This window comes from Mirounga leonina, unplaced genomic scaffold (assembly GCF_011800145.1).
Source record: "Mirounga leonina isolate KUSES-001 unplaced genomic scaffold, KU_Mleo_1.0 Mir_199, whole genome shotgun sequence".
NCBI classification, from domain to species: Eukaryota; Metazoa; Chordata; class Mammalia; order Carnivora; family Phocidae; genus Mirounga; species Mirounga leonina.
The window spans coordinates 13939757-13953784 of record NW_023270498.1 but is presented as its reverse complement, the minus strand read 5'-3'; the positions used below and the strand labels follow the sequence as shown (position 1 = coordinate 13953784).

At 42.1% G+C, this 14028-nt stretch overlaps 1 protein-coding gene across 1 annotated transcript in view; it reads left to right on the top strand.

The window, feature by feature from the left end:
* POU6F2 (POU class 6 homeobox 2) overlaps positions 1–14028 on the top strand; it is a 478714-nt gene that overhangs the window by 100018 nt on the left and 364668 nt on the right. Inside the window, exon 2 of the mRNA XM_035026528.1 lies at positions 8831–9002. Within this exon, the coding sequence (XP_034882419.1) occupies positions 8831–9002 (172 nt within the window). The remainder of the gene's footprint in view (positions 1–8830; positions 9003–14028) is intronic.

Sequence of the window (14028 nt, the reverse complement as noted above, 5' to 3'; positions counted from 1 at the left end):
TGGTCCTTCCTTGTCTCCTTTGGAGGTCCTCGAGGCTCCCCCCTGAAAACCTTAGGGCTTCTCAGTTCAGTGCTCAGTCTGAAAACTCCGAAACTAGAGGCAAGGTTTTTTCATTCTGTGAACTTACCATGTCATCCACTTCTGCAAAAGGTTGCAAATATTGAGATTATATGTAGTAAGTACCTCCAGAAAGAAAGCATTTTTAGGACAGAGATTGGTTGTTCTCTCTTTGTACATTCAAACCACTAAATGCAAGTTCACTTTGATCTGAGTTGTATTCTGATTCAATGTTGAGACCTACGTGGAGCCATCAGATTATGAAGAATGTATGGATGGAGGGTATGTGTATGCAGTGTCAATACCACTCTGTAACCCCATTACCAGAAGACCGGATCTCGATGAGCCTGAATTGAACTTTTATTGATGCTTTTTCACAAAGGCAGCAGAAATTGAATTGATGGTGCTCTTATGTTATCAATAACAGGGTCTCCCTTTTTTCCCAGATAAGTATACATGAAGCATCATCCACACAGTGATTTTAACCTCTTGGGGCCAAAAGAGCTAAGAGCTATAGAGGTTCAAGGTGACGATCTAGATTTGTGTCTGAGTGCACACTTGAAGTCCAGAACTCGCTGACTCCCATTTGATTGATTGCTATGTTGTTATTCCAACTTCTAGATTGGTACTGATGAGCTGTTTTGTTTATTTGCTTGTTTCTGTTTAGATGCAGCTGTGTCTAATGCTGTCATCTTTAATTGGAGTCATCAATAAATGTGTTGATAATTAACGCTGGTCAACAAAGGTATAAGTATAGTGAAGAGGAGGTGGGGCTAGGAGAGAAATAGCATCCCTAGGTAGTGATTGACAGGGGAGGAGGAGGTTGCTTATCTGAGGTTCAACAAAAAGACAAGAGACTCTTTGACTATGCCCACATGTATATTTAAAGGAAATACCATCTTCTGACAGCCAGGCAAATCAGATGTTTTGAGTCTTATTTTTCCTTTCAACATGATTGTGGCCATTCACCTTGACTAAATAGCCCCCAGAGAGAATGTTGGGGATTGGTGGGGCAGCAAAGAGTGTAATTTGCCCAGACGGTCTTCTGAAGAGGGAACCGTATTTCACTCTGTAATGACTTGCCTACCCCTACGACAACATTCATCTAATTGTGGGTCAACATCCACTATGGTGGCTTGTGTTGTACATTTCTTACACACAGCTATTCTGGTGGGTTCTTTCTGGTGGATAACGGTAGTCAGTCATGGTTAGAGATGGGTGAGGGCTTGCTATGTTCCCAAAGCCTTGCCACCTGCTTAGAATGAAAACAAGCTCTGAGGCCGGACGTTGCCATACATGCAGACATTTATTGAGCACACTTTTATTAGTAGCTAATCCCCAAATTGTTCGTTCAACCTCTCTGAAAGCTTGATGAAGTCATAATTCTCTGTCATGTTAGGTGAACCTAGCACAGCGTGCATCTGTTCAGGCAGATAAGGCAAGATTTTAGAAGCAAGGTGTTTCTCTCATACCATCAGGCAGCTAGAACTCTCCAAACCGAAGACTGGATGTGGGACAGTTTAGGCTTCTAGCCCGAAACCCAGAGGCAACAGGACTTGCTAGATTCTTAATATCCTCTGATTCCACTCAAGGGAGGGGAATGTCTCTAAAATATTTTAGCCAGTGCATGTATCTTGAATGCGACCTAACTGAATGAAAACCCATTTCCAGCCTCTGCTAAGGCTGGTCAGTAAGTTCCTAAACCCACTCAAACTAATACAAATTATACGAATCAGCAAAACACAGGGTGAAGGAGTGGTGGACGGTGAATGGAGGTAGCTGACTTTGGGTGGTACCCGAGCCTGAGGTAGGGCCTTTCTGAGGAGATGGTAGCGCCCCCCCCCCCCCCCCCCCCCAGCAGGAATGTTGATTAGGCAACTGACTGAACCTAGGGCCGGGCTCAGGGGTCGAAAACCTTTTCTGTCAGGAGACAGAGAATAAGTATTTTCAGCTTTGCAGGCCACGCAGCAAAATGGAGGCTGCCTCCTGAGGAAGGGATATGACCTTGGAGAGTCAGCTGCCTTCAGGCATCTCGGCCAACACTCGTGGCAGCTGGGAAATGAGTGGTTGGTGGTGAAGGGGGTTCTGGGAGGCACACCACAACATCCACCGCGGCGTAGACTTCTTTTCCAGCTGGACCCACGGTCAGTTGGATGCCTCACTGGGGGAAGTGGTGTGGTGGAAGGTGGTCTTTCTGTGCAATCCGTCTATCCTTCTAACCATATTCATGTATGTTTTCTGTGCATCACCTCACTCAAGTCTCACAGCGTGAGAAATAGAAAGCCGTGTTGGTATTGATGTAGACATAGTGACTCACTCATGGTCATGCAGGTGCTTGATGCTAAAACAGGGAGCGTCCACGAGTTCTTGGGAAGCCTCCTTAGTGCTTCTCTCTCGAAACCCAGCCTTCCTTTTGAAGTTTGAATGCCTGCTTGATATGCACAGAATACTCAGCTTGTTTATTTTGGGGCAGGGTCCAATAAGATCTCAGCCACACTAACTGGGAAGTGGAGAGATGGGGTAGATAGATAACAGTTGGGAATCTTGGGTTGAGGAAGGAAACTCAGGTTGGTATCAACATTTCGCTGTGAAAATCTATTGTGAGATGAACGAGGGTGCATTTGTGTAAGCTGTGTAATTAAGTTCATTATAATGTAAATTTCCATCTATTGAGTATTTGCCAAAAATGTGGGTTTTTCTGCTTTTCTCAAAACAATTTTTATTTGCAGTTTAGGAAGTGGCATTTAAAATGAAATAAGCGGCAGTGGGGGCGGTGGGTGAATTTATGGTATTTTTAGTGTTTGATCTTCATTAATTTTCAGGATTTTCAACAATAAATATATACTTACAACAATAGAAAAAATTATAAAAATAAATTATGGTCTTATTTCTAAAAGTCAAATAGAATGTCTTTACAAATTATTGGCAGAAAGAGGAAATATTGCATGGTAAAAAAGTAGAAATGCCTTGTAACTTTCGAGGGAACTGGTTCTCATTAAGTATTATAATGAGAGCCAACTGACTTAATAATATTTGGTAATTGGCAAAAGAAAGATAAAGATTGTTTTACTTCATGACCAAGGTAACAAAATTCACACTTGAAGTTTTCTTTCCCCAGACCCATGAAAGTCTGGTTTTATCCTCTTAATTATCTGTGAATTATCTCCCTCTTCTCAGTGGGAGAAATTAAATACAAAATACGGTGCTGTCTTTGCATCTTAAATGGGCTGTAGGTAATTTGCCTACAGGTAATTTTCCTAAACTGAAATGTGGCCTACTAAGGGGGCGTGTGGGGAGCAGCCCAATACATTTTTTTTTCTTTATAATGGATATAATTTTTCTATTGAATTCTAGAAATAGATCTGTTGAGCCATACTTTAGCACTTCGCAAACAAATTAATTGTTTCCTTGGAGTTGTGAAGCCTGCCAGTCTTATTTACATTTCCCTCAAAGCCTTCTGATTGCCTGCTTCATAGTTGGTTTGTATGTACATAAAAATATGCTGGCCCCAGTTCAAGCTCGGTTTAGACGGGGGTGGCTATTTCCATCGTGTGGCTGCCACTGGACACGGATGCTTTGCTGAGTTAATCATCTCGCTATCTTTAGTTTCTCTGACTATCAAATGAGAATGATTCTGCTTACAAAAACTCTGTTGGTTAAATCATCACAGGCCTTTAGCTGAATTATCTCTTTGTTTATCGAGGATTATTGTTGACAGCTGAGTGAAAGCCCAAGCTGAATTCTCTTCCTTCATACAGTGCCCTATATCTGCTCTTCAGATAAAGGGGGGTTACAGCAGAAATACACAGAGATACCTTTTTTTTAAATTAAAAGATTGTTTATATTATGGGAGAGAGAGAGAGAACAAGCGGTGGGAGGGGCAGAGGGAGAAGGAGAATCTCAAGCAGACCCCATGCTAAGCACAGAGCTGGATGTGGGGCTCGGTCTCAGGACCCCGAATCACGACCTGAGCTGCACGGGGACATCTGTATTTAAAAATTATATTAAAAGACATCAGGAACTAGTATACAGTGAGAATATACACAGTTAGTATATGCTAAGTTGTATGTAACCATATAGAAATAAACTGTAAGGAATATTAGTTAGGAAAAAGTTACTGAAGTGTGGGAAGCACTGGGCAGATGTGTACTTGCTGAAGCTTCCGGGTAATTTTTGCAGCATCATTGATAGTTAGAGCTGTAATTTACATTAGCAGTAATGTAAATGTAAATTTAGAATAAATTGTAAAGTGAGTTTCAAGAGGCACCAGATCCATTGGATAATGCAACAGAGATTACAAGGAGAAGTCCTTCCGCGGTCAGATGATTTGGGGAAATGCGGGGTTGAGCAGAGCTGACTCGGTTTCTTTCCTGGTAGACTCTTCTGTTGCATTTTCCATGTGGGTATGATTGCAAAACTCTTTTAAGTAGAGTATCTTTGGGGACAAGTGTTCTGTGGAATGCACTTTGGGAATGCTGTTTTATTCCAACCTTTTCATTTTCTAGATGAGAGAATTGAGGGTATCAGTGGTCAAATGATTTGCTAAGTTTCTGTAGACCATGAACCTGAATGCAAGCCTGGATGTTTGACACTGTCTGATGCCTTGTCTCTTACACTGTATTGTCCCATAGATTTCACACGAGCAGTGTTGGACAGACAAGGTTTTTGTTCCTAGAGTCTGCAAGGAGGAAGATACTACATACATGCTTTGGGAATCAGTTATCCAGAGTTTAACACCCTTCAGGGCCTGTAATTCAAGTTCTGGGACACCCCATGAGTTACTAAATTTATGAGACTTGGTTTTTTATCCAGTGCCTACTGGGCGGTATAAAAGGGTGAATCTACTGAAGCTCAAAATACAGCATCACCACACATGAGCTGTGTGGCTCTGGGATGAGTCACTTGGCTTCTCTGAGTCTCAGACTTGTGTCCCTCCAAGAGGGATTAATGCCTTGCATAGTTTGGGTGACATTACATATATCTGAAGCGCCTCTCTTCATTCCCTAGATGGGCCTGATTTCTGTTCCTTGACAATGCTCGAACGAGATTTCAGTCATCGTTGGGTAGTTCTGTCGCCATTGATCATAGTCCTTTCATTGGAGGACATGGCAAAATTCCTTGTTCAGATTTTGCTCATGGAAACCACCTCTCCTGCTTCTTCTTTTCTTGGCGTCTGGCTCTTGGGTCTCTGATGAGCCATGTGAGTCATCATGGACTGACCTCTGCTGGCACCCGCCATGTCCTATTCCTGCACCTGCTCGCCACTCCTCCGTATTGAATCAGTCATTTTTCCTCTATCAGGGCTGATACAAGAATTGCAGAGAGGTCCCAGCTTCTTTGCCTGCAGTTGTGACAGTTTCCGATTTTTAAGTAAGAAGTCTTTGCTGCTTCTGTGTTTTGCCTCTCCTAGCTATTTCTGTTCCCATGTGCTGCTGCAGAGATCCTTGTGCAGGGTGCAATTGCCACTTTCTTGCATTCCCGCAAGCGCCTAGGTTGGTGCCTGTCGGAAATCCTTTCTTCGCTCTGGCAGAAAGGATTTTTACAGACTGCCATCCCTTTTGGCAGGGGGAGAATGACTTCTGAACCGAGTGCTGCTTGAAAGGGGCACTCCCTCATCACTTATGACTGTACTCAGTGGTTACAGCTTGTGACACATTTTCAAATGGACCCCCCAGTGGTTGCAGCTGTGATTAAAAGCTGTCTGCTCTCTGCCTCACTGGGGGTTTGCTGTTTAACCATGTCATGCACATATAGATGTGGGCTACAGCTGCATCACGGAAAACGTAAAGTGTTTTGTAAGATGAAAAATCAAATGAGTACCTGGATGACAAACTCCTGAATTTCCTAAGCTCGAGTCACTGGGAGGCACTACTTGGGAACCTAGCCATGTATGAGGTACATAAAAGTAATTGAAGGAAGAAGAGCTAATGATCAGTGAATATATACCATCTGCCCATACATGCTTTGCACACATCAGCCAGACTGAGCATCTTGAAGATTTAAGTGCACTTGAACTTAGCAGCTACATTTCGGCCCCTCTGCGTGCTTCAGGATTCAGTTCGACCATTCACAGATAAAACAAGAAGAAAATAGTCTTTGTTTTGGGGAAGACTACCCAGATATTCTCCGATACCATGTTTGGTTGATCCTGGGTTTTGAATGACATTCTAAACATGAGTTTGCCATGAACGCTGTCTTAAAAAAATGCTCAAATGAGCCGTGCAGCCTCAGAGATAGGGTGTGTCAAAGGCACGGGCCACAACCCTTCCTCTAGATTAGGGAGACTGAGTAGGTAAGGTAAGGTAAAAATGTACTAGAATTTAAACCTGGGCTCTTTACTTCACGTGAGGAGTACACTTACCAAAAGCGTGAGGCAAAACAGGGTTCCCTTCCCTCCCCACCCTGCTCCACTAACTGACTCAGAAGAATCCAAACGCGCATTTTCTTAGATGCCTAGGAAAGAAATTGGGGGAAAATCTGAGAATTTCATGTCTCCTTTCCCCTGGGCCTGCTTCCCCCACCCCCGAAAGTCAAGCGCTCCCAACCTCAGTGACCAAACACAGTCAATGAAATGCTAATCTATCACCAGCAAATTTAGGCTGACAATACCATGAATCGACCACATTGATGACATTGATTATATTTCAAATATTTACAATATGGTGAGACAAGCCTAATTTATTTTCTAAAGAGTTCAAGGTAGGTATCATGGATCCAGAGGGGGGAAACAATGGAGAAATGTTTGTGGTTGCTATCTGCGATAATCTGATGCTGACAGAGAGTAGTATTTTATTTAGTAATTAACAGTGTGAAGGGGAAAGGAGCTGTCATGTTGGTTCTTAAGCTGGGGAATGTGATGAAAGATGATATCTACGATCTCATCCTTTCCACTTGTTTAGGATTGTCAGGATGAGAAATGTCAGCATTATGAAAGCCCGGCTCTGCTCTTGATATGATAAAACCCTTCAAAAGCCAGTCTTTCTCTCCCTCATCCCCCTCCTTTCCCACTCTCTCTCTCTCTCTGCACTTGCTTTTTTATTTATCCTGTTTTGTTAGATGGCAGAAATATAATTCTTTTCTTTCTTCCTATTATAAGCCACCATTTTTGTTTTATTATATGTTTCACAACCTCTAATGCCCCACTGAAAATTACCTTGTTACATGACAGTGTTTCGAAGCCATGAATCCTTTCCACCATTCCCTCAGAGGTTTGAAACAGTCAACAGACTGTAAAGAATAAATAATAAAAAAGTATTGATTATTTTGATGACTGTGAGATTCAATTAAGTATTAATTTTGCCCTCCAGTGGACCTATCAAGGTATTCAAAAGGGAGGATTCGGCTCAGCTAAATGCGTGCTGAGTGCTTCAGCCTTAAATAGGGAGAAAATGTGTTTACCTACAGTATTTGAAGAAGAAGTGCACTGATGCACAGAGTCCAATATTTAAGTGCTGTGCACATTAAGCCCTGGTGACAGTGACATTGTTTTCAGTGGTATGAGTATTGACTAAAGAAGTGCATTTGATGACAGCTTAAACTATTTGTATTGATTAACATTTTCATAGATTATCATGTGTCATATCAAATTCACTTTTCAGGCATGAATACATTAAAAAAAAAAATAACCACAGGCATACCGCAACCAATGTAACGATGGGACAAGAGAGCATGCCGCCCCACCTGCTCTTGTGCTGGTCACCTGTTTCCTGCTCAGAAACCACTTAGGCATGAACTTGGCAATAAATAGCTCCCAGATAACGCAAAAGGGGCGCTTCTTGCTTTCCTTCTCCTTCTGCAGCCGGTGTTTGTGCCAAAACAATATCATGCATCTGAGTTTGCAAATGGAATAGCAGGCTCTCCTTGGGAAATATTTCTGATCCTAAGACGCCCTCCTAATGAGCTGAAGATAAAGCAGATTCAAATTATTGGGAAGGGGGGGAAGTTTGCCCTTTTTGGAGGTGATTTTTTGCTTTCTTTTTCTCTCATGCTCTGGGCGTATGATGCTCTGGTTATCGGAATTATTGAACACAGTTTGTAAGTATTTTTCCAATTCCTTAAAAAAATTTTTTTTGAACCAATTTTCATCTATTTTGCTGTGTATTGTTTGCTTTAACACGTTCATTGGCTTTGGGGTCAGGCGCAGTCCCAAATCTGAGAGCACCGAAGTCAACTTCTAAGGGTGCTGATGGAATTTACATGAGAAATCTCTTTTATTCCATTGAAAGCCTTTCGAGGACTCTTTTCTCCCTATCTCTTTTCTCTGCTCTGGGGATAGGGTTTAATTGCTTCTCCCCCAGGGAGAGTGCTTCTTAAAATAGCCCGTGGTTCCTCCATAGGGTGCTCCTTCCTTTTTAGTGTGTTGCCGAAGTACAAACCCAGCACTTTCTTTTTTCTTACTGCATTAAAGACCGAACAAGGTGTAAAAACATTCGCACAAAAAAGCACATCCCACAATTAAAGCTGTGTTGGTTAGGTGGCTTTCAAAGAAGTTTTTTCGCCCCCCCCCCTTCTTCCCTCCGAAGCTTCCTGAATCTCTCACATGCTAGTTGAGCTTTAATAGGGTGGGGAGTAATGGAGAACTCCTCGGATCTGTAATAGCTCTTCACTTGACTGCAGCCAGCAATAACAGCGGGAGCAGATAAGAGAGAGAGGAGAGAGGGAGAGTGTGTGTGTGGAAGAGAGAGAGAGAGGAGAGAGGGAGAGGGAGAGAGGACACGCACACTAAAGCTGCCACTTTTTTTTTCCTCCCCTTCACTCTTTTCCCCCATCCCAGGATCCAATGATAGCTGGACAAGTCAGTAAGCCCTTGCTGTCAGCGCGGAGTGAAATGAATGCGGAGTTGAGAGGTGAGGACAAGGCTGCTACTTCAGACAGCGAGCTGAATGAGCCCCTGCTTGAGCCTGTGGAATCAAATGACAGCGAGGACACTCCCAGCAAGCTCTTCGGTAAGTCTGTCTAGGTATTTCATTTCAGCCCTACCATGTTGTCCGGAAGAGCAATCCACAACCCCCCCCGCCACCCTTTCCCTGTCGTTCATTCAATTTTCTTGTAAGTGCTAAAGAGGAGCTTCGCATCTTGGAGGGGCCCCACCGGAGCCCATTCCAGCTGGCTAGCAGGATGTCCTCCAAACTTTTCCCAGCAAGGAACTTCCTCGCTGCTCCTTGGGGCTTGTCTGATATTGTCAGAGTCCCCAGGGCTAGAAATTATTAAAAAAAAAAAAAAAAAAAGGAAGAAGAAGAAAAAGAAGAAGAAGATGGTAATAATAATCAGGAAATCATTTCCATTGTGAGAATTGGTTAACATTTATTGAATAAATATCGACTTGGTTTCGGGTTGCTTTGCAGCCTTTTGTTAAGGGGAAGGAGAGTAAAGAGTTATTATCTGTAGTCAAAAGACGGAAGAGGGAACTGAGAAATATCAATACGAGTCTCTCTGTGCCAGGTAAACAAAGGTGGCTACGGGGATTGCTCAGAGAAATGACATTTTTGTAATCACAATTAGAGTGGGCATCTCTCCTTCTAACAGGGGGACGAGGAAAGAAAAGAGGTCCTTTGCGTCCCTCCCCTACCCCTCTTCCCTTGACCAGATGTTTATAGGCTCTTCCTAAATGTGGAGGCAGCCCAGGACCTTTCAGGAATCTTTGTTCCATAAACAAAACAAGAGCGAGCAGAGTGCCACTCCAGCAGAGACATCTGTCATTCAAGCAGATGACACTCTGTAAGCCAACTCAAGCAACTGTGATCTCTAATCAGAAAGGGGAGCGGGTTGTTGAGGCGCGTGACTGACTGATGGATGGTGATAGATGTCTGTGCTGGAGAAGCACTTTATGGGATAGAGTGACATTAGGTTTTCAGAACACTTGCTCCCGAAACACTTGCTTTTAATTATTTTCCAGTGTTTATATACTTATAACACTGAATATATGTATGTACATACTAACCTGTTTATACCTATATATACTAACCTGATATATACACGTGATTTTATATGCATATATCAGGCAGAACACTGCTGGGTCGCAGGTTAAAAACACAGCCGTGTGCCTGAACGTCAAAGAAACACCACACCACCGCATAGACTGCTTTGTCAAGAAAGTCATTAATTCAGCTAAAAAAAAAATAAGCTTAATTTTTTTTTTAGCCTCCAGGAAGAAAGCAGCTTCGATAGTTTGGCAACTCTAGGTCAGCTTCAACAGAGGAAGCTTTCCTCTGATTTGAAATGTTCACTCAGTCAAACACTGAGGGGTGTTGCTGAGAAACTTTCTGTTTCAGATCTTCTGTTGGTAAAATACACCTTTACAGTTAAGAGTATAATAGATCCCAGTTTCAAGAAATTCTGTCATATTATGCTTTTTTCAAAAAGCAGCAATTCTACCTGGCACATAGATTTTTCTTTTCTTTTCTTTTCTTTTTTATACCTAGGCATTAAGGTTTTAGCATTTGCACTCTAAAGGAATATTTTGTTGCAGTTTCAGTTTTTATGTGTGTAGGGAGAGTCATGTCCTAGAACACTCATTTCCTTTCAGGGGGTTAGTGAGAGAAGTCAGATAAAATTATAAATTACAGAAAGGCAAAACCATGCTCCAGTCTCTCTGATGTTGGGGATGCATTAATACAAAGCATTTTGACTTTTAAAAAGTAATCAACTGTGAATTCAACAGAATCGCGGATAATGGATTACTTGCTCCTAAACTTTGCATGCAATTTAAAAAAGTAAATGCATTTTGTAGACTTTCACTTATAACCCCAACTTGGTTTTTTTTTCCTTTCTTCAAGTAAACCAATAGAGGGGTGATTAGTTTGGCTTCTCAACATTTGTTTAGATTTCCCACTGTTGAAAATTGTTATAGAATCTATTATGTCACTCTTACTGATTTGCATGCACAGAGACATAAGCTTTAAAAAAACAAAACCCAAGAGGGTCAGAGAGGTTTGAATTACAAGTTCATTGAAAATATATCTGAAGTGGAATATTTATGGGGTAAACTAAGGAATCAGAATTTAGTGTAGAAATCGCAGTGGGTGTTAGAAGGTGCTCATCTTCACTTGAAAATTCTCAACTTCTGAATTTGTGAGAGGACACTGGGCAAAATCTCCATCTTACATCTGATATTCCTTATGTATTCGCTTAATTTTATTTGGCCTCTAGAGTGCTTTTTGAACACAGTGTGAATATTTTCCAGTTTCTGATTAGGTGAAGAAGCAACCAGGAGATGAGCAGTTTCGAAAACTTGAGGCAAAAGGGGGAGACAATAGGAGGCAGAGGGACTAGAATGTCCATCAAAAGAAGCACCCAATGTTCTTTGAGGCTTCTTTAGCTATTGGGTCTATTGTGCTCTATCCTGTTAATATCACCGGGACTTAGCCTTAGAAATCCCAGTTTGCATAACTGACTAAAACTTTTTAGAATAATTCCCTCCCGGGATTTTTAGCAACTTTGGCCACACCTAATGGGTGACAGTTTAATGGACCATCATTTTATTTGACATGAATACGCTCAAGTGTTTTTGTTCTTATACGTGGTTTTCATTACACTCTTTGCCTGACAATGAAGAATTACCTTTTTCCAGAATAACTGAGAGCATCCAGGTTTATCTGTCAACCATGATTTCCTAACACACTCTCTCTGACCATCATCCTCATGACATGCGCATTGCATTCTTGAAAACTGCTTTCCTAATGAAAGGAGCAGATTAAGACAATTGTGTGCATCTTGATGTGTTTACTTTTGTGGAGAGACATTTAGCAACAACAGGAGGCAAGAAGAGCTCAGTTTGTTTTTATTTTTTTGCTGCACCTGAGATTTCAGTACTGATGGATTTCTTTGGAGATTATTCCCCCTTCTGTATCTTGTTGAAATTAGCAGTCCAGAGCACAGGTCTGTTTCTGTCACAGTGTGGGCACCTTCAGCCCAAAACTGCAGGAGAAAGGCTAATACTGATGCCCTCTATGGATAAACAAAGGAAATTCCAGGAACCGTTGGGTCTTTTATGCCTCTCCTGAAATTGCACCTCTGCTCTTTTTTTTTTTTTTTTAAAGATTTTATTTATTTGAAGAGAGAGACACAGCGAGAGAGGGAACACAAGCAGGGGGAGTGGCAGAGGGAGAAGCAGGCTCCCTGCCAAGCAGGGAGCCCGACATGGGGCTCGATCCCAGGACGCTGGGATCATGACCTGAGCCGAAGGCAGACGCTTAACAACTGAGCCACCCAGGCGCCTCTGCTCTTAACAGCATCCAAAGGGAAACATACTGTCCAGAATGTTTCAGTGCTCCGTGCAGCTCAGAGTATCAGAAGGAGCAAACCAGGAGCCATATACCAGCCTCAGTAGAAAGTTCAGGAAAGGGCCCTTGTGTTTTATAAAGTAATTACATCTGAGGTAACATTTTGCTTAACTTGAACAGCTAGGGAAACTCAAGTACACTCAGGAAAGATGAATCCACATTTCATTGAGAAACGTGTGGTGAGGTAGTTCTCTGTGATATCATTAAGTGGTGCATTATTTATTCTTGGAAAGCCTGTAGAATGACTGTCTCTTTTCGGTCTGTGACTGTATTTTGCTAAGCTCTGAGCTGTGGGAAACAGTATGGAGGAGAACAGACTTGCGTGTCGGGAGGTATTATCAGAGAATTTGGCTCTGCGTCTCCCTGGGTTTTGGGTGCAGGATTAAATGAGCCATGCCACACGGGGCCAGCCATTTAATATGTGACTAGTGATGTACATATCCGAAACCATTCTCAAAACTGGCCTTTGGCAAACAATCTCAAAAGGAAGAGGTTGCTGTGTTTCTCGGGTGACATTTATTACACCCATGTCAATGTGGTGCTTCATTTTTAGTTATGCTCGTCAAGAATTCAGTGGTCCCCATTCCGTCAAGTTGGATGCTAAAATTCAAATGGTAGAGCATCAACAACTTGGTTGGGAAGATGGCCACAGGAAGGATAAAAGTAATATATGTCCCCAGAAAAATATCTGTACTAAAGTTTTCCCATGCAGTCTTGGCTGAAGAAGTGAGAGCGCATAAAACGGGCCCTAAATATTTTCTCCCAGATATATTTGAAATTTGAAAGATGATTTATTAACCGTGTTCCTCCTGGGAGTATTTTTATTGTTTCAAGATAAACCTCATGATTGCTTTTCTTAAAGTCCCAACGACCTCGGGTGGCTGGGCTCCTCTGTGGCTCAGCTGCTCGATTGTACCCCACTGTATGTGAGTTGGGCACACAGCCTCAGAGCCCTGAGCTGGGATGTAAACAAAAAACCATTTATACACATGGGACCCGACGTAAAGAGTGCTGGCTGGTTTTCTGTCATGCTACTGTGTTTTTCTGGGTTAAAAGAAATTGCATATCATGATACTTGTAAGCGTGGGTGTTTTCAATATCATTTATCTGTGAACTTTCGGAAAAGGGTTGAAAGTTGGGTCAGTGATTCTTCCTTGCTGGAAAATGTACCCTCTGTAGGGTGTTTTCTTTTTCCTTCCCTTCCTGTTATCTTTCTCACAGAAACATGCATTCTAAGATTTTTTTTTTTTTTAAATCGCCATCCAGTTTGACTTGATGAGAATTTATGGCGGTGGAGTCGTTTTCAATGACAAAAGGATAAAGGATTAAATTGTCACCCCTTGAGACAGTGGTCTCTGTAGGTCAGCATGGAGGTCATTGGTAGGGCATTATGGGGCCTGCACCTTGTGGTCAGGCTGCCTGTAAACGAGCGGAGGCCTTCATTATGGCATCACTGTATGACTTTATTGAAACCTCTTTCTCAAGGTTCCAATGCCTCAGATATTTATAATATTCTGATGAAATATGCTGGGGCCAGTAATCAGGATGTTGGGCTTAAGCCCAAGAAGGATTTAACTGGCAGGTGATGAGGAATATTCCCTAGAGAAATATATTTATTTACAATATCCATCATGCTTCTATATTTTTATGAGTTTTGATAGTCTATTAATGGAAAATGTAGACTATTTTC